This window comes from Hemitrygon akajei, chromosome 22, assembly GCF_048418815.1.
Source record: "Hemitrygon akajei chromosome 22, sHemAka1.3, whole genome shotgun sequence".
Classification (NCBI taxonomy): Eukaryota; Metazoa; Chordata; class Chondrichthyes; order Myliobatiformes; family Dasyatidae; genus Hemitrygon; species Hemitrygon akajei.
Window position 1 is genome coordinate 36,987,286 of NC_133145.1, and position 22,214 is coordinate 37,009,499.

General features: G+C 37.6%; 1 protein-coding gene across 4 annotated transcripts in view; it reads right to left on the reverse strand.

Moving 5' to 3' along the window:
* LOC140714636 (SEC14-like protein 1) overlaps positions 1-20,263 on the reverse strand; it is a 62,493-nt gene extending 42,230 nt beyond the window's left edge. For 3 of the 4 annotated variants that reach the window (XM_073026012.1, XM_073026010.1, XM_073026013.1), the window contains exons 1-2: positions 20,102-20,263; positions 19,569-19,656 (exon numbers count right to left, since the gene is read on the reverse strand). In XM_073026012.1, the coding sequence (XP_072882113.1) occupies positions 19,569-19,631 (63 nt within the window). In that variant the 5' untranslated portion in view covers positions 19,632-19,656; positions 20,102-20,263. The remainder of the gene's footprint in view (positions 1-19,568; positions 19,657-20,101) is intronic. The other variant, XM_073026011.1, reaches the window with a different exon arrangement.
* Positions 20,264-22,214: the final 1,951 nt, after the last annotated feature.

Here is a 22,214-nt window from a genome sequence, read left to right on the forward strand (position 1 = left end):
GGGTGGGGCATGGGGAAAACAGTGAAATTCTAGAGCATGTTGTTAGAAAGGGGGCGATACGTGTTTTTGTAAGTTTAAACATGGATATTCCAGGCTGCTATTGTAGGCAAAGGAGGAGATTGCTATTACTGAATAAATTGAAGCTCAAGATTAATGTACACTTGAAAGACATTAATCTAAGATGGTTAGCATGGCTTTGTGAGATATCCAATCTAACAAGTTTCACAGATTTTTTCAAAGTAATTAAATGTATTGTAGAAGGCGGTGCAGTTTTCACTTGACACAAGAATCTTTTTTCTGTTGATCAGATTGATCAGAGTTAAAAAAAAAAGCAAATTAAATCCACAGTGATTCAACGTTGTAAAACAATAAAACATGAAAACTTTCAAGGAAGGTGAATACTTTTTATAGGCACTGTAGATGAAGATCAGACCAAATTTTATGAGTAATTACTGTAGAAAAGCAACTAATGTAGATTCCGGACTACAGAGCGCACCTGATTAAAAGCCGCTGGCTCTAATTTTAGAAATAAAATCAATTTTTTACTTGTAAAGGCCGCACCGGATTTTAGGCCGCACCGGATTTTCGGCCGCAGGTGTCCCACGTTGTAATATGAGATATTTACACAGAAAGATATTACACGTGAGGATTTTTTAACTTTTAATTAAATCCATATGGTAACAAAAACAAATACATATTGCAAATGCTTTTTTTCGAACCGTGCCTGTAACGCGGCTACTTTTAAATATACGTTGCGTATACTTCTTTACTGAACAACATTCCAATATCTCCTAACGACTGGTAAAAAATATATATACGGCTACTTTTAAATATACATACGTATCGGTAACACACAAATTACGTTGCATATACATTCCAATATCTCCTAGCGACTGGTAAAAATATATATACTGCAGCCTACCAGGAAAAGTTATTGATCGCCTTTAACTTAAAAGCAACGTTTTGGCTCCGCCGCTCCCCCCCCACCTTCCCGTTTATCGCAAACCGGTATTTCCCACAAGACGCGGCGAAACCGGATGTGACGTCTAGCATTCCGGGCTGTAGTACAGAAAACATACTAACAAATGAATTACTAAGCGAAAATATTATAAACTAAATAACTGCCATAAAGGCAACACAATGCTTTTCTTCGAGTGTTTTCCATGTTGATGAGGGTGAGTACAAATGACTGATTTACAATAATTTAATTGTGAAAGTGCGCTTGATTTATCGTACAATTTCATTGAACCTCTGAACTACTCATCAATTTTATTGGTCTACTGTTACGAGGCAAAATGTTTTTGGCGGCATGAAAAAAAATCATGCATTAGCCGCACCGTAGTAAAGGCCGCAGTGTTCAAAGCTGATCAAAATGTGGGAAAAAAGTAGCGGCTTAAAATCCGGAATCTACGGTAACTTTGTTCAAAATGTGGAAAATACAGAAAAATTACTCTTGGGTTACCATAGCTCTGTACTATTGTGATGAATGTCATCAAAAGCACACAAGCCTGAAAATTAAAAGAAGTGGAGAGGGTTGAGAGGAAACTTCAGTTTATGGGTTTTACAAGTTGGCCATTCTTAACATCGGGTCAGATTATACAATATAGGAAGGACAGGCTTGCACTGAGAAGGCACAGGGAACTCAATGGAGTGTAGTTTGGAATAGTCTTTCAAATATAAGGAAAGACAGAGTTACCTGGGTTTAATTTTCTTGGAGCACAGGCAGGTGAGAGGTATGACCTGATTAGAACTATCCCAAAATTACTAAAATACCCAAGAGAGCAGATGGTAGGAAATTCTCCTGCGATTGTATCCATCATTAATCAATCCACTTCTCGTTTGAATATTACTATTTAATTTATAGCAGTACCCTTTCACAGCGCATTTTTAGTTCCCAACAGCCATTCGCACAATACTTCGCTTGCCTTATAAAAGTTTGAATTCATTTGCTCTTTCCTTTTATTCCTCTAATGCCGAAGATCCTTTCCCTATACAATAAATTTCTCAGCTTGCTTCACCTCACTTCAAAATGTCACATATAAATTTTTGCTACAATATCACTGTTAAAATTCAAAATAATTTTAAATTATCATCTTTTTTTGATCTGCCTGGCTCAATACATTGCCTACATTGAAAAATTGGACTCAACTCACCCCAATTTGACAACTTCTATACCTCGTGAATTTCATTTTCATTCATTTCAATAATTTGAAAACATCCATTTGACTTTCTATTGGCCTGCTCTAATGAATAGGGACCATCTGGTTTCTTTGATCTCCATACATGACTGAAACCCCTCAGTCTCAATATCATATCAAATTTCTTCCATGCTTTCTCCAGTCCTGGCATAATACGCAAACCTGTTCACTAGTTGTAATAATCTAACTGCATTTTCAACAGTCGTTTACTTGTTATATTCTTCCCTTACTTATACAGTAAGTATAAGTTTCGGGCCGAGACCCTGACGAAGCTGCTTCTCCTTATAGATGCTGCCTGGCCTGCTGTGTTCCACCAGCATTTTGTGTGTGTTGCTGTAATCTTTGCTCGTTTCCTGATCTGCATACCATTAAGTTGCATATGTTCACTCTAATGCTGACAAAGCACAAGCAAGATCTTCATTTTTCACTTTATGCACTGTTCTATTTTTCATTGACTCTTGCTCAATACATATGAGAGGTCACTTCTCAGAATTGGCTGTGATCTGTGCATTGCCTGGGAAGATTTCCATTTGTGATGTCATGTCAATATTTTTTTTAAAAATCAGATTTCAGAGGTTTGCAGATTTTGGAATTTTGGATAAAGGGTACTCAACCTGTCTTGACACTTACAGATCTCTATGCTGGACTCCACAGGTAGTTGATGCCATTTGGAATTCCTAGCCACAGCAATTTTCTCCAAGTTCCAAATAACATCCTACATTGGCAGTTTCTTCCAAGATTATCACAAGCATTTGATCTTATCAATACTCTAATGCTGTATATTGTATTAGGTTGTTTAGAGTTGATATTGCTTCTTTGTTTAGTGTAACAGAATGATATACTGTAAAACTCTGCCAGAAAGTGTATATCTGTAAAGTTAATAGTACTTTGATTAAAGCATTCGAGGCACCAGTTCACCAAAAAACAAAAAGCAAGGCCAGAATACAGTATTAAAAAAAACACTTTAAAGAAAAACAAACTGCTACAGGAACTCAGAGGGTCACCAGCAGTTTATTGTTTTTTTTTGCTCATCCCAGTATCTGCAGTCTTGTGTCATTTAAAAAGAAATAACTTGAGCCAAACAAGACAGCCTGAATGAATAACATTTTCTAGTTCATGCAGTCTGGTAGTTAAGCGTCAGACACACAATTTAATAACTTAGATGTATTAAACTGCTAACGAGCAAATATTTTTGTGGAGCAAATAAAACATAAAATCAAGATTCTGACTCCATTGTTAAGACTTGTGGAGAAATTAACTGTTTTAAGATTGTAAAGTGCTAAGTCAATGCACCATAAAATTTTAGAAAAGGTAAGTTTACAATTATAAGCTACCGTAGATTCCGGATTTTAAGCCGCTACTTTTTTCCCACATTTTGAACAGCTTTGAACTTTGCGGCCAATAATCCGGAGCGGCTAATGCAAAGTTTTTTTCATGCCGCCTCGTAAACATTTTGCCTCGTAACAGTAGACCAATAAAATTGATGAGTAGTTCACAGAGGTCCAATGAAATTGTACGATAAATCAAGCGCACTTTCACAATTAAATTATTGTAAATCAGTCATTTGTACTCACCCTCATCAACATGGAAAACACTCGAAGCATTGTGCTACCTACCCTCTTAGTTTTAACTATATTTGTTTTCTGTACTACATCGCGGGATGCTATGACGACACACCCGGTTTCGCGGCGTCTTGTGGGAAAATGCCGTTTGCGATGAAACGGGACGGAGGGGGTCGAGCGGCGGAGCGGCTTTGGATCTGAGCGAAATCTGCTTTTAAATGCCGTTTGCGATGAAACGGAAAGGAGGGGGGAGCGGATTCCGCGAGCGGCTTTGGATCCGAGCGAACTCTGCTTTTAAATGCCGTTTGCGATGAAACGGAAAGGAGGGGGGAGCGGATTCCGCGAGCGGCTTTGGATCCGAGCGAAATCTGCTTTTAAGTTAAAGGTATCAATAACTTTTCCTGGTAGGCTGCAGTATATATATTTTTTACCAGTCGTTAGGAGATATTGGAATGTTGTTCAGTAAAGAAGTATACGCAACGTATATTTAAAAGTAGCCGCGTACGGGCACGGTTCGAAAAAAAGCATTTGCAATATGTATTTGTTTTTGTTACCATATGGATTTAATTAAAAGTTAAAAAAATCCTCACGTGTAATATCTTTCTGTGTAAATATCTCATATTACAACGTGGGACACCTGCGGCCTAAAATCCGGTGCGGCCTTTACATTTAAAAAAATGATTTTATTTCTAAAATTAGTGCCAGCGGCTAAAAATCAGGTGCGCTCTGTAGTCCGGAATCTACGGTATTTATGATTGGCTTCAAACATTAACATCTGGAACATTTTCTACTATTATGAATGCAAAGACATTTCAAGATTAAAACAAATGGACTATTCTGAAAAAAACTTAGCTGAATCAATTAAAGCCCCTTTCATGAAGAATAAGTCTTTACAAAGAATAACATAGCCAAGTATATTTTAAATTACATGCAGCTATTACATAAATTTATGGCATTTTCACATGAGCTATTTTCCAATCTTACTTAAATCTTTATTAAAAATACCTAATCATACACCATCTCCAAAGCAATCGCTTCAATTTCATAAGATACTGATTTTAAAAGCTTAGGTGAAGTGTCTGATGGTTTATTTATTTAAAAAACTGAAACACTTCCTAAATCACATGTAACTGAAATTGGCCCTTCTCAAATTCGACTATTTTTGTAACAAGAACAAACCAGGCCCAAATAACTAGAATCAAAGATGGGTAAATAAACCTGTAACTGAACAATGAGAAGCTTTTAAGATGTTCAGATAGAGTCCAAGTATGTATGAGAGAAAGGGAGTATATTGAAAGCCATAGCTCTCCAAATTGATGACACAAATCAGAATAAGCTCTTTAAGTTCAGTTGGGCAATTAGAAAACAAGAAAATGAGAGAAAAGTATTAAAAAATATCAAAATCAAACATGAAAAGGAATCAAACAATTTACCAATGTCAAGTGATTATGAACACAGTCATGGAGCAAGAATAAGTTACTAAATGAATGTCTTACAATAAGACCTTACCAAAGAAAAAATATACAGTTGGTTTCAACAAGAGAACTGTAATACTGAATGGATTAAAAACTGGTGAACAGGATACTGGTTAATTAGTTTAAAACAGATAAATCACCTGGGGTGCCTCCTTGTTTGACATGAAAAAATAGCACAGGAATAGCTATACTCTTCCAAATGTCAGTACATATCAGCACGTAGGAAAGGGACTGAAAACTTCTGAATGTTACACCCGCATTCAAATGGTGCTAGGATAAAACCAGTTGCTAAAGGGTTAGTCAGTTCAACCTTGGTGATGTGGGATCATGAGCAAATGTGGACTAAGTAAGGAAAAGCAGAATATTTCTCTTAGAAGAAAATAATGTTCAAAATCATGCTTTGAGACATGAGAGTAGGGAGGGGAAATGTAGTTGAACTGGAATACCGTGGATTCCAGTTAATTGGGATCAGTACATTTTGGCCCAATTAAGCCAAAGTTTCATGGAAATAATTTAAAATGTATAAAAAAGACAAACTACCACTTAACTGAATAACAACTTATGCAGTTAAGTGAAATACAGAACAAATTAGAACACTACCAATTCTACTACAGTACTATATTGGGAAGGGGCGGCTGAAACCCCTTGGTATGTCAAATTGACAGGTGAATGATTAACTTCTGTTGTACTGCAGATCATGGTCTTTCTTGAGGGCTTTGCCATTGCTTGCTTGGCGGGTGGAGGATGCTGATGCTTTTTTGGTGAAGTGGGGGTGGGGTAGGATCATTGCTTTGTTGCTGCTTGTACTTGGGAGGGGAGGATTGGGGGGCTTTGGGGTTCTGACATTTTTATTGTCACACGTTCTTTGGGATACTCTTCTGTTTTTGTGGATGCCTGCGGAGAACAAGAATTTCAGGTGGTATAATGTGTAAGTTTTCTGATATTAAATGGAAATCCCAAATATGTACACAGCACAAAATATGAAAGCAAAATGAACTGCAAGGAGGATAAGAGACTAGTGAAATGGACAGACAATAAGGAAATTTGAAAATTATTACTTTTTACAGGGGAGAAATAACTGCAAATTCACTCTTGGCTTCAAAGAGCAAAGGGATCAGTACACAAAAGAAAGCAAGGACAGCCAATGAAAATTCGAGTGCTCAACCGCAAATGAAAACAACATGCATTTCCAAGGAATCTGACTATACTTGCATATGAATTATTTAAAGTGGCTAGACAAGTGAAGATGGTAGTTATAAACATCCCAGACTCTAGGTTTTAGTATATTGTAAATATAGTGCATGAGCAAGGAACTCATTATATAACTGCAACAGAGTTACTGTGCACAATTTTGTGCATTATGATTCAGGAAAAATAAGACGGTCTTAGTAAAATAAAGGAGGATTTACATGAATAAAACGTATGAGGATGTGTAACTTGTTTAGAGAAACAATTGTGGACTTCAGGAAGGGGAAGTCATGGAGATACACACGAATCCTCATTGAGAAGTCAGTGTTAGAAAGGGCAAGCAGTTTCAAGTTCCTGGGCGTCACTATCTGAGGATCTATCTTGGGCCCAATACATTGATGCAATCACAAAGAAACCACACCAGCAGCTCTACTTCATTAAGAACTTGATGTCACCAAAGATTCTTGAAAATTTCTAAAGGTGTACAGCACAGAATATTCAAACTGGTTGCATCACAGCCTGGTATGTGCAGGATCAAAAAGGATACAACTGGTTAGTCTCGGCCAGTTTCATCACGGACATAACCCTCACTGTCTCAAGAAAATGGCATCCATCATCAAGGATCCTCACCATCCAGGAGATGATCTTTTCATGTTTCTAGGTAGTACAGGAACTACCTCATTATTCATCTTTTGCACTGGTTATGTCTAACTTATCATTTTTTATGGTTTCCACTGTATTAATACCACAAAGCAATAAATTCCACAACTTGTTAATGATAATATATCTGCTTTGATTAGCAGTGGCTGAAAAAGACCTGATAGGAGGCTTTTAAAAAAACATCATTAAGTTTCTTTCAAAGTAGATGAAACTGATCCAACAACTATGGGTGAAATACCAGAGGGCATGATGTAAAAGCAAATGACAAAGGAATCAATTGACATAGGGAAAATATTCCCTTAAAACATACTTCTATCACTTACCCTGTTCCCACCCCCACCAAGGACAGCAGTTGATCTCAATGTGATATTCTTTACCAAAAGAGTAGTGAAGGCAGATTTGATCATGCCTTCAAAAGAAACAGATAAATATTTCAAAGCAAAAATACTACAGGGGGATAAAGGAGTGTAACTAGCTAGATTGATCTTGCATAGAAGGAGGATAAAGGAGTGTAACTAGCTAGATTGATCTTGCATAGAGTTGGCTTGGACAATATGCTGAAAGGTTACCTTCTACACTGTAATATGTGATTTGCTATTTAATCAATCGGAACTGTTCACTGAGACAAAGCCACAGAAAGCAGGTGTTTCTGAGACAACCGCAGTATCCCCCAAGAGGACATATATAACAAACAATTTAATTTGGGGAAGGACACAATAAATGTTTCACAAAACACCCCTCTCCATTTTAAGTCTACTGCCTTACTTTATAAGTGTCAGTAGATTCATTATTACTTCAATTGCATTTGCTAATTTTGCTTCTAATCAATTATTAGAAATACTTTTCTGATCATCATAATACCATCCATACAAATATTACCATGGAGCAGTGGGAGAGGAGGAATGGCAAGCACACCATAGCAAAGTGATTACACTTTCACATAAAGGTAACCCATGCATTACAAAAGGAAGAAGGAATTGCTTTTCTAGAAAAGTCTGTATTGCAATTTTCAGTTGAAAAAAATTTATTTACTTTTTTCCATTCACCTAAAATTCAGTAAGAATTAATTTTATTCCATAACTCCTGATCAAATTTTATTCCATCAGCTCTGTTTCTTTCCTTAAATGGTGTCTAACCTGCTGAGTTCCTCCACCATTTTGTGTATTATTGTGAATTTCTGGCATCTGGAGAATCTCACGTTTATATTTTATTCCTCTTAAATTTGAGTGGAGATGTGGGAATTATCCAAGGGTAAAATTTCTGTTAGCTGACTAGCCATAACATGGGAGGGAGGGGGGGGGGGGGAGAAAAGAGGGATCACCTGTACAAAAATCACAGCCAAACAATATACCAGATTATATAGGCAGCCAAAATGGAAAGATGTGCTTAGTGGTGGGATCACTTTGGAGATGGTGGAAGTTACAAAGAATTGTGCTGGATGAAGAGGCTGGTGGGGTGGTAGGTGAGGACAAGAGGAACTCTATTGCTGGTGGGGTGGTAGGAGGATAGAGTGAGCACAGACGTGCACTAAATGGAAGAGATGCAGTTGAAGGCAGCATTGATGGAGGAAGGGAAGCCCCTTTCTTTGAAGGAGGAGGACATCTACTTCATTCTGGAATAAAAAGCCTCACCCTGAAAGTAGATGTGGCGGAGATGGGGGAATTGAGAAAAGGGGATGGCATTTTTACAAACAGGATGGAAAGGGGTAGCTGTGAGAGTCAGTGGGTACATAATTAACACCAGTAGACGAGCTGACACCAGAGACAGAGATAGAGAGATTGAGAAAGGGGAGGGAGGTGTTGGAAATGGACCTGGTTAAGTATGAGGGCAGGGTGGAAGTTAATGAAGTCGACGAGCTCAACATGGGTTCAGGAAGCAATACCAGTGCAGACATCGATGTAGCACAGGAAAAGTTGGAGGGTGACACCCGTGTTGGCTTGGAACATAGATTGTTCCACGTAGCCGACAAAAAGGCAGGCATAGCTGGGACTCATACAAGTGCTCATGGTTACATCTTTTGTTTCAAGGAAATGGGAAGAGATGAATGAGAAATTATTGAGAGTGAGGACAAGTTCTGCTAGACAGAGGAGAATGGTGTAGGAGGGGGAACTGGTTGGGTCTGCTGCCCAGAAGGAAACGGGGAGCTTTGAAGCCTTCCTGGTGAGGGATGGAGGTGTATAGCAACTGGACATCCTTAGTGAAAAATAAGATGTTCACAGCCAGGGAATCGGAGCAGGGTGGTGGTGGTGGGGGAATAAAACTGAGTCAAGCTATGCAAATATGAGTTCAGTGGGGCAGAAACAAGCAGAAACAACCTGGACAGGCAGGTTTGGAGATCTTGGGTAGGAGGTAGAAATGGAAGGAGCGGAATACAGGAACTATGAGGTTGGTGACAGTGGATGGGAGATCCCATAAAGTTAATAAAGATAATGATGGTGTGGAAGACATTAGCCTGGTGTTCCTTAGTGGGATCCTATTCTAAGGGCAAGTAAGAGGAGGCGTCGGACAATTGTCACTGGGCCTCAGCAAGGTAAAGTCCGCCAGACTACTACAACACCTGATAAACGTATTTTAATAGTGAAAAGACAAGAAGAATGGGAAAAACTGCCCATACTACGGTTACTTTGACAACTTTGCTCTGCAAGGTTTCATTGACATTGCCTGTTTTTTCCTCCACAGCACTCCTTTCTGCAATTTAAAGAAAGTGTGTATTCCCACTTTTACATTTTCGATGACTGGTTCCAGATTGAAACCTTTCACTTTGCTTCTCTCTCCATGGATGTTGCCCATCTTGAGTGTGCCTGTTTTTGTTTGAATTCCAGCATCTGCTGCTTTTTCTCCAATTATTTGATTTGTGGGGTTACCCCATCTAACATCATGCACTAGGTCCCAGAAATCCCATCTACTATGCATGTCAGAGGCCAACAATAATAGATAAGAAAACAGAAACTCTTGCATTTTATTAGAAGTTAAAAATTTTAATGAAATTAAGAGATTAACTGCTACAAAACAATGTTTTCAATTTAAATATCATGATTAAACACTTAAACACCTTGCATAAATTAAGGGGTGAATAAAATAATTTTCAGTAAGTCTCCAAGTAAAACCTGATCAGATTTATCAGCATGCATTCAAGAAAAGCAAAATTTTGTGATGTATCTGCAGTTTTAGTTCTAAATATGGCATCTCAATTTTAAAAATATACATTTCTATTGAAGGTAGAAGAGACACAGCTAAACTCAAAAAAACTGCACTTTTCTTTAGGCGCTCCGTGATGCAGTTTTATAGCACATTCAGCTAGCTCTTTTGAAAATAACTAGTGCTAATATTATACTGCTGCCTTAAGGCTTTATTAAAGTTTTATTCTCAGCAGCTGCCAATCCAATTATTTTCAGTTCCAGAAGACTTAACACAATTCAATTCAAATACATTGCAAGCCACATATTCAAGATAGCTATGTGTTTATTAAGGACTTGTATATTTATGGAATTTTAACCATTAAAGACTTCAGGAAGCGGGGCAGGGTACACACCCATCTCTATCAATAGTGCTGTTACGTAGATAGTTGAGAGTTTAAGATCTTAGGTGTAAATATCACCAACAACTTTTGATGGTCCAACCACGGGGATGCTATGGTCAAGAAAGCACACCAGCATCTCTCTCTTCCCAGTAGGAGGAAATTCAAACCCTCACCACTTTTATCGATGCAACATAGAAAGCATTGCATTTGCATGCATCACAGGTCGGCATGGCAACTGCTCTGCTCAAGACTCAAGAATTGCAAACAGTTGTGAATGCAGCCCAATCTATCCTGCAAACCAGCCTGCATCGAATCCATCTACACTTCCCTCTGTCTAAGGAAAGCAGTCAACATAATTAAGAACCCCTCCAAACACTATCATTCTCCCTTCTTCTGCCTTCCATCAGGCAGAAGTAACAAATTTTCAATGATACGTACCAAGAGGCTCAGGGAAAGATTCTATTCCCTGTTATAAGATTCTTAAATGGACCTCTTAGACAATAAAGGTACACTATTGATCTCTCTATCTATCACTTCATTACCTGCACTGCACTTGCTCTGTAAATGCAATATTCTATTCTGCACTCTACTTCTTTCTTTTGGTACTCCCTTGACGCACTTATGTATGAAATGACTGTCCAGATGGCATGCAAACAAATGATTTTCATTGTGCCTCGGTACATTCGACAATAATAAAGCAATTACCAATTAGAAGCAGTTGTATTACCAATCTAGCACAACAATATCCTGAATCTACTCAATCATTATCTACAATACAAAGCTGCAGCATAGAGATTACGTGAAAATAAAAAAAGCACTGCAAATGCTTGACTTACAAGTCAGTGCCAGTCTCTGTGGATCGGTAATAATGACTCCTCCTTGCTAACAATCAACACAGGAACACCTCAAAGATAGGTGCTTTGCCCACTGCTCTAGCTCCTCTCCACTCACAACACATGGTCAGTGATAATAAACCTAGTTATAATTTTAAATATGAACAGAAATTGATGGAAATACTTTGCAAGTCAGACTAAATCAGTGGTAAGAGAACCAGAACTAACATTCCAGGTCCAAGTACAGACAGTCTTCAACCTGAAATGTCAACTTTGTTTCCATTCCCACAGCCTAACCTACTTGATATTCTGAGCATTTTCTGTCTTTGTTAAGCATCAATATGTGGTCCAAAGATTTAAAACCTGTGATATACACCAAGCTACCTCAAAATCAAGGTCCATTAAAACAGCTTCATTCACAAAATATAGAACAGAATCCAAATGTTTTATATAAAGATAATGAAAAAAAAAATCATTTAAATACCAGCTTGAGTAGACAAAAAAAAGGCTGACATTGCAAAAATAGTAAGTATTTTGTAAGCTATCAAGTCTTTTGGTACCTTGGAGGCAATGAGTTGCAGAATTGTTACAATATATAAAAATATTACGCGTACAACCCAGGTGTTTAACCTTATCCCACTTCACCTTATCATACGTATTTACCACACCTGCTTTTTTCTGAAATTATTTAGCTAAGTGCATCATTGTAATTTATGCAGAGGATCATGAAATGTCATTATTTACAGTATGTTGGAGCACTTTTCCTATTGCCAATTAGACGTGAATTTTATTTCTAAAAATCTGTTTTTATTAATGTGTTGCCCTTAAGGCATTTGTTTAGCTTATTATATTTTTGCTTTAGTAATTCGTTTGTAATCATTTTCTAGTTAAAGTTAAGGTTGTTGAAAGTAAATTCGTTGTCTGTGATATATCGCGGCATGCGATGACGTCACACCTGGTTTTGCTGCGTCCTGTGGGAAAATACCGGTTTGGAGAAATGGGAAGGAGGGGACTTGTGTGTGCAGGATCAGCGCAAGAAAAGTTTTCTTTCTACGCACTAGAAACATCATAGAAGCAACGCCGTAAGTTCATAAGATAATCGATATGTTGAAGTAAAAATGTTAACGCTGATTCTGTTAAAAGCAATGACGGTTGATAAAGTTTATGTTCTTTGGTATTTAAAGGGTTGCAGATAGTTTGTGTTGAAGTGTATTTAAAGCAGTTGATGGCGTAGGTAGATTCTGACTGCATGTTGTACTTTAATGTAATATAGTTTGTTGTAGTCTTATTTTTGCAAGTATTTATGATGTAAATGTGATGCCAAGGAAACAAATACTGTATATATTTTGTATTGTTTTATCAACAGTTTTCACCATACGTTAATGTGGAAGAGTGAACAGTAAATGGTTAATCTTACTGGGATCGGGCCTCATTGACCGGTTTATACTTGGTGTTTAGTTCAGAGTTTTTACACCTGTGCGAGAACACTACAATTAAGATCATCAAATATTACATGACAGTTGAATTTAATTCCACATCACGGGAACTGCACTTTCAAACAACACTGCCGTCAGATGGCAAAGAATGAATACATGTGCAAGGCACAGCTAGGGGAAAGGGAAAAAAAAATAGCAGGAGAGTATGTTGATTAATATGAAAAGCAGACCATTCCCAAACTACTGACATCCTTTAGTTGTGAGGAATGCTGCATGAGCTGCAATACAATTCTCGACTCCAAACAGACTCAATTCCCCACTGTTAGGAGCTGTTCACAGAAGTCATATCACAAGAGAAAACATACATTAAAGGTCAGGCAGTTGACCACATTAGAGAATAAAAAGACCAGACACTGAAGCATATATTCTAGCATTTTTATCAGTGGTACAGTACTGAGATTAAATCACTTGGTATTTAGCACCAGGGAAAAATAAAGATGTAAAACAAAATTAACTCAGGGAAAAAAAGAATTAAACAGTAAGAAATTAAATCCTTTAAATACAATTATATCAGTGCCAGACTGCTGCCCCCACAGAACATTAATGCATTGTGTCCAGATTACTAGATAAGCAATTCTGAAGATGTCATCTCTGCCAGTACACAAAGAGGCAATAGAAAATCAGTTACAAATTATATCCTGCCTAATTTTCTTTTAATTTGTCCACATCTCTTTATCCAGTACAACTCTTCCACTGAATGCTGTAACTACTTAAATTGATTTAGTAAAGTATCTTTTAAATATGCCAGTGGAATTTGGTGGTAAGTGACATAAAACCTGAACTAATTACTAGTTAACACGAGGAAACTTGCAGATGCTGGAAATTCAAGCAACACACACAAAATGCTCCCCAGGCAGCATCGATAGGAAGAAGCACTGTCGACGTTTCGGGCCCAGACCCTTCGTCAGGACTAACTGAAAGGAAAGATACTAAGAGATTTGAAAGTAGAAGGGGGAGGGGGAAATGCGAAATGATAGGAGAAGACCGGAGGGGGTGGGGTGAAGCTGAGAGCTGGAAAGGTGATTGGCAAAAGTTACTAGTTACCTAACCTGAATTGCTTAATCCTATCCTTCTTTATATAAACACAGCAGATATATAGAAACTGCGCCAGAATACTTTGCATATTCAGCTGGTATTATGCTCAGAAAATGCACTGTGTATTTCCTGACCTGATTTCCTTTACATCATAATATGGTTTCGCAACAGATGTGATGCGGCAAACGACTAACATAGATAAACACAAGGCGACTGTAGTGCCTTTAACATATTTAAATTTACAGAACGAGACAAAACATCAGAGTACGTAACTCAAATGAAATTAAAACTAAAAAGGGATTGTTTCAGGGTGGGGGAGATTTATAATTTGTTTCTATTTGGGGTACAAATTAGCTTAATTTTCTAAATTCTTCTTAATTAAATGAGCAAATAATCCTATTTGTTATAATAGGGACTTCCCGACTAAAATCTGTTCATAATTTCTTCTCAAATGCCGGTATTTGTCTCAGTCAATTCACTTTGGGATTCTGTCAAAACACAGAGCTAAGGGGTGTTAAATAACCACAGATTCAAGTTAGCAGATTCAAAACATACAGTATATCAAAATAACATTCTGAATGCCAAGGTACAAACAAAGCCTACAGGAAGTAGTCGAAACAGCCCAGAAACAAGCAAAACCCTCCCCATCACAGAGAGCTACCACATAAAGGCAGACAAATCAAAGACCCCCCCACCAACCACGCCATGCCTTCTTCTCACTACTACCACTGGGCAAGAGGTACAGAAGTCCCAGGCCTCACCTCCAGGCTCAAGAACAGTTATTATCCAACAATGATGTGGCTCTTGAACCGTTGTGGATAGTTTAATTCACCACTATTTCTGAACTGATTCTTCGACCTAAATACTTACTTTCAAGAACTCTTTCCAACTCATGTTCTCAATATTATTTTTGTTTGCACAGTTTGTCTTTTTAAAAAGTTTTATTGTATTTCTTTTGAGAAAACAAATGTCAAGGCAGTATATGGCAACATAACTTTTCATAATTTTGCTTTGAACTTTGAAATAGGATTCATTTGCTATCAATCTGTAATCTCCATTCTGAAAGCGTTAATTTCAGATAAGAAGCATGTAGCAAAATCTGTAAGACTTCTCAATGTAATGAGTTAAACATATTTCCATAAGTTCCTTAACACTGCATTGTTACTGCAATACAATTAACACAGCCATTTTTGTCTAAGTGCTGCCAACTTTCTCTAGATAGCTCTAACTGGTGCATTTTTGATGCAAACAGGATTAAGATTTATAACTGCATGCCAACTGTAAATGGAGCCATTAAGCTGTAGGAGTTGAATTGCCTTGTGCAATATTTAGAAAATTTCCTTTTAGCTAACAAAAACTGCTTAAGGATAAAGCTTAATCAGCAATCCTACCACACAGCAGAAAGTGACTGAGCTTTATAAACAGTTGTCACACAATGTGCAGCTGTTTTTATTAGCTGACAATGCATTCGTGTAGTTGCTGATAAAAAAAACATGCAGATCAAAAGATAGTAAAATATTAAACTTAGCTAACTAGTTAATGGGCTAGAAAAACTAAATGGGTTTTGCTGAACATGTTTAAACCAGTCAGCTACACAAACACCCTTTTATTTAAATGACTAAGATTATTGGAACTACTTCAGAAAAATGAAGTTGTAATACCCAAATGGACATTTAAAATCACTTGAACCCTTCTGCTGAAAATGAACTGTTGAAACATTAACATTGGCTTATATGTTTACATTATCATTGTTTTATTCCCATTTTTTTCTTACTGAACCCTCACTGATTCTTTGTATGACATCTTAATCTTTCATAAAGATGTGATTAAAAAAAGAATGGTAGAAGATTCTACTTGAGACCTACAATGAATTAGCTAATCTGGCAATCACAGGGATCCAATAACTGTCATCAACTATGATGCTAAGTGATATACTAATGGCATCTATGCACAGTCAGGTTTGCACTCCAATTCAATAAACCACACCTCCATAGAAACCAATGCACCAGAGAATGGAACAAAATGTTATGACAAAGCAAGAACCATGTGTCCGCTGCAATTAGCTGGCAAGTTTTAATGTTAATTTTCAATTTTCAAAATTAGCCAGACTACAATTTGCAGATGCAAAAAACTTTCACACTTTCAAAATCAACATATTCGGCATTAATCCCCAACACTGTTATACTATTAATAATTAAATAAACCCCAGATTATAGTATTTTTTTAAAGTACTGCCATTCAGTTAAGCGTTGTCAAACTAAATCAAACCCATATTCTACTACTGACTTTAATTAATCTTATAAATTTTGCAAATATACAAAATATTATATCTGTGGACCATCAATCTCACTTAATTTGGTATAACCTCTTTAGCAATGAGAAGCTACTGTAAAATAAAACACCTTAAATTATTACAAATCGCTTGCCAATTATCTCCAGTTATTAGCTTTAGATATTCAGTATACTTGACTATGGATACCTATCCTAGCATGCAAAGTCAGCTTCAGTGGACTGGACAGATAAGATCGTCAGAGAAATCCAATGGTCCGGAAGGCAGTTCTGCAGCTTGCCGTGGAGAGTGAAGGACATGGTAAGGCACAGAAAATGTCACATCCACCTACTGCAACCAAGGCGGTCTCCAGTTGTGACAATCACTCATAAAAACTGGAATGGGGCTTCTGAAGTTGAGAGAGAAGGCCTACCCCATTTCCACTTTATAAGCTTTCCCGCACAGGTTTCTATCATCATCGACAAAATCAACAATCAACATATTTGACTATATTAGTCTCTCTTCCATCTGCCTGTATAGGGCTACACACTAACAAATCAAAAACAATACAAGTTAATCAAAAGTTATTGTTCATGACATACTAACAAATAAATTTGATTTTACAACAATCATGCCCAACCTTCACAGAATCTCTTCCTCAACAACAGACATTTCAATGTCAAGCATCACTCCCATACCCATGATATTCAAGAAATACAAGTTGCCAATTACAACTACATTTCAAAGGTATTCTTCGGTCTTTAATTTCCTGAGACATGCAGACGTTAAGACTGTCTTCCTCCCCTTCAGACTGGATATATAAGACTGAATATATAAAAACAAACACAAAGATAACCTACTCTACTTCTCTCCATTGTGTGCTCTTTGGTTATTGCTGATAAATAATGAGCATTAATGCATTCTTATTAAGGTACATAAAATACAAAAAGGCATAAATGTTAAACTTCTATTTTTAAAACAGCTCATGTTCAAATTTAATGAGTTTATTTTAATGTCTAAATGATAATGAGATTACAGTTTAAACTGCACATTGGTAAAGATAGCATGGCTCGGGGTTTACATCTGCTATAACACTTAGAGAGTGGATTTCTAAGTCACAGACGAACCCCTGAGAGAAGTTCAGCCTTGAACTCAATTAAATACTGGAAGTATGATCCCCTTCCTCTAACCATTCAGTTCAAATAAAATCAGAACACAGCTAGGTGCAAATAACTGTCACATCCTTGAAAAATAAAAGCATTCCTGTTGTAAGCGCTCCTTGAAATTTTAAAGGATTGAAGTCTACTAAGCAGGTATGAGGCAACAAGGCTATTCACAACCTCATAATGTCTCAAGGCATATAGTTTTAAAAATGTAGCTGTCATAGTAATACGGATAACTTGGCAAATGAAATGACCCAACTCAACTGACACTTACAAATGAAAATGCAGAGTACAGAGTGGAATAATGGAATCCATATCCTGTTAGTCCCCATAAATGGCATTAAATCTAAACCCACGTATTTAGTTAAATAATTTAGTATGTACAACGAACAAAATACTGGTGCCCACCGCCAAGAAATGCTCCCTTATATATACTGGAGATGAAAATTAACACTTCTGTTTTAAAACATTCAGATCATTACTCATTTGAAAATATAGAATTTAACAAAAGTGCATTTATTAACCATTTAAAATGTATGTGGAAAAAATAATGTTATGTTATTGGTATTGCATAGCCAATTCCTATGAGGACTAAATTACTTTCCTAATTACTACCCTTAAAAATGTCATAATTTTCTAACATCCACTACTGCAATCACAATGTGATGAGAAACACAGTATGCAAATTCTGCCAACTTGCATTGTGTTCTTGACACAAGACTATCCTATCAAGAGACTTAATGTAAAAAAAAAGTATTCACGTAACACAAAATTAAGCAATGTTCTGTAATTTGCAAATCTTATATTCTTACCCAAAACCTTAACAGGACAAATCTATTTAAATGGAAACCTGCAAATGCATATGTCTTTTTAATGTAAAATCTGAAATTCTACAAAATAGGCTGTGCACCTAACTTCATAAAATAATAAAACCTGAACCAAGTGCAATTGCAGTATGACAGTGCAGCAAAAATAGCCACTAAAATAAATAACAGAATCTGGAACAATCCATCTAAAATCATCAACCTGAAAGAATATTCTCCTAAGGGACACAAGGACAGCTGTGTGGTAACATAATGGTTATTCAGTGAAGAACCAGGATTCTGTTACACCAGGCAGGCAGAATTAGAACACTGCAAAAATAACACTTTCATCACTACACTGTATTAAGGGAAAACTGTCAAATCATTGGTTTTCTTGCATATTCTTTTCACCAGTTTAAATTCCAACTAAACTAGGTTGAAATAATAACCATCTTTTTGTATCAACATACAAGAAAGTCTCTATAAAGGCTACTAACATAATTCCATAGTTATCTGAAAGTGATATAATCATCATATATTTAGTTTTAATCATCACATAGTAGTTAAGATCCAAATATGGACATCCAAGATGTTCTGCTCCCAAATCCTAGCATTTGAGGCAAAATCCTTCAAGAAAGCTGCTTAATTCACTTATTAATCTCTTTTCAACATTCACTCAAAATACTTACTTTACTCTCTGCTTTAAAGTTGCCAATAATTCAAGTTATCAACACTGTACAAACCTAAGTTTTCATACTTTAAAACTGGAACATATTTTGTAGCAAATACACTAATTTTAACAAGGATATGTTTTGTACAGCAAACTACACCTTAAAAAATATCATCTGCCTTTGATAAAAGACATTGTCTATGAACATCCTTATTAGATTTCAATGCTCCTTGCAGCCCAGACAGATTGAATCATGGAATTGCCTTAATAATCACTTTTGTAAGCTTACTTGAATTTTAATTCAAAAACAGGAAAGTATGCAAGTTGTGCTTATATTCCATCAAATGTCTGTAACACGAAGATAATTTGGTTTAAGCTTCCATCCAGAATCGCTACATTTCAGAGACCACAGATTTTTAAATATAGATCAGCATAGCCAAGGAATCCTTCGTTTTGTTAATTACAATTGATTTTCTGGCAAACTTTCAGCAAAATATTGGAGTTAGATAGCAAAACTATTTGACAAGGAGCTAAAATAAAACCCGTTAATCTAGTGCAGGAAACTAAGTTACGTCTAAAATAGCGCAGACCTAAATTGCACATGATTGAGTCAATTATTTACGATGTAACGTGCGTGGGCATAATTATATTTGCCGTCGGTCTAGAAAAACAGGAAACTGAAATGTTTCTACTCACTGTCATAACAAGTTCAAAAGGATGTTTGTAAACCCTGACGGGTGACTGATATTTCTGTACCATCGTTTCCCTTGCATCAAAATACCTACTGGGAAGAAAGAGATCTAGTTAACGAACAAGAAGGGCTCAAAACAAAAACAACATCAACAACATTGTTTAGAAACAGGATGACCTTGAAAAGAGGAACTACTCTCCGTGTCAGGGAATTGGAAGACAAGCGGTACAGTACCAGGAATTCAAGCCCTTGAATACGCCCACTCCAAGTTCCATGAAAGCTCACTCACAGGCAACTTGCCGCTGCCGACCTCTCTCCCTCCCCCATCCAACCCATGATGCGACCAGAGTACCCTCCAAACTTAACCCCAACAGATCCTTTAATCTGCCGCTTGGTTGCCCTCTCCCCCTCACGCCGCCGACAATGGTAGGCAACGGCCGTCCGAAACTTTCGGGTAGGCGGATGGATTGGTAAACAACTCATAGGCCCCAGGCTCCCTCCCTGGTACCCAACAACCATTCCGCCACCGCAAACTTACCGGCGCCTCGCCCGGCCTGGCGTGTCCGAGCTACTGCGGCCGAATTGCCGTCGATCCTGAGCCGAGAGCGCAGTCGCCGGGATGCCAGCGAACACCAGCCCCAAGACTCCCCGGCAACCGAGCAGTCGGCTGGCTGCGCCTGCGCACCTCGCCCCCAGCAGCCTGAGTGTGACGTTAGGAGCCAGCGTGATGACGCAAGAGACACTCTCTCGCTATCTATATCTATCTATCTATATAAATAAATAGATCGCTGCCCGCGTACGGTAAATGACCAAGATCCACGGTGGGAAGTGTTACTCACCGTTGAAAATGTCACTGGCCAGGAACTGCAAAACCATTACTCGCCATTTCAAATGTTACTCATCGTCCGCAAATACAAAAGAACACATTTCAAACATCACTGACCAAAAACAGCAAAAACAATTTTCATTATCGGGAAATATAACTGACCAGAAAATGTAAAGCACGTCTCGCTCCCAACAGAATGTAACTGACTAAATGTAGCAAATATGCTACTCACAATCAAAAATACCACTCTCCTAAAACTCAACAGACACAGAAGTAATACTGGTCAGAACATAGAAAAATGTTGTACACTGAGTATAATGTTATTACAACAGTAATATAAAATTCTAATGCAAAATAAATATAATATTACCAAATAGAAATGCTAAAAATTGTGGTGCAACACAAAATCACTGGAGGAACGCAGCAGGTCAGGCGACATCTATGGAGTGAAATGCACTATGACGTAACCCATTTAGTGTGCTAAGTGCCGATTTGTTGCGGTGTTCTTGGTCCTTCAATCTAAGTACATGAAGGTACATAGGTACCTATACTTCAAAAAAGATGGCCACTGGGGCTGCCTGTTGAGTGATCCTGTGACAAGGGGAGGGGGTGAACCCCTGCCCTTCCCATTGCCATGACCTGCAGTGCTGGGAACCTGGGCCACATGACTGGCTTACTAGCAACAATGGAGTCTATGGTTTGGTGTGAAGAGGCTATCTGTGAGGGATAGCAGTCACACAACAATACAGCACTGGCCGGACCAAATGGAGAAATAGTGCCAATCAGTGAACCTGCAGCCCCAAGGATTCCTCTTGAGGTGTTCAAAGTGGCAGCAGCTTCATATGTGCAGTCAAAAACCATTTTGGGGGATTATGAGAGCTTGCACGATTGGTCAGTCATGCTAACTGGAATATTACAAAGGTAGCTTGCTGAAGACCAGCTCTATCCCAACCAACATTCAGTTTTCAATCTGAATCCTTGTCAATGTAATTTTTGCTGTTGTGCTCATCTTCATCTTCACCTTGCCTTTCCCTTGCCTGCTGCTACCATCATTCCATTCAGGATTCAGGTCAACCTTCTCCCATTGTCAAGTCAATAGGCATTCCCAGTTTGTGTTCTTTTTGTTTTAATTTAGCCCCATTAATGATGGATAAATACACACGTTGTGATCTCTTTGAGTCAGAAGGAGGTGAAGCCTTAAATTCTAATCCCGCTAAAAAACAGAGGCTACAGAAAATGCATCAATACAATGTTACATTCCTGGAATATGGTTTTATTCTGTTCCCATCAGATCAGGAATGCCCCAAGTGTCTTATTTGCAATACTGTACTGTCAAATAAAGCCATGAAACCATCTAGATTGCAGGAACACTTCTGCAAAAGACATCCCGAAAAGGTGACTTATGGTATTATTCAGTTTCAGAAGATGAAAGAAGCATTTGAAAAGCATTGCACACTAGGGTAATTTGCCAAAAAAAGCCCAAAATGTCCTTGATAGTGGTCTCATTGCTTGTTATAATATTTCCAAAATGATTGCAAAGTGTGGAAAATATCATACAATCGGTGAAAGATTAATAATGCCTGCTCTACCTGAAGTGCTAATCACTGTTCTTAAAATAGATACCAGTTTAAAATCAATCCCTCTGAGTAATAACTCTGTAGCTCATCGTATTGACAAAATGAGTGAAGACATTGAGTATCAACTATGCATAGTGCTACAAAAAACAGAATTTGGTTTACAACTGGATGAGTCAACTGTGCAAGACAAAGAGGCATTGCTAATGTTTGCAATCCATTGTGAAATTCATCGTCGACATCTTGCAGCC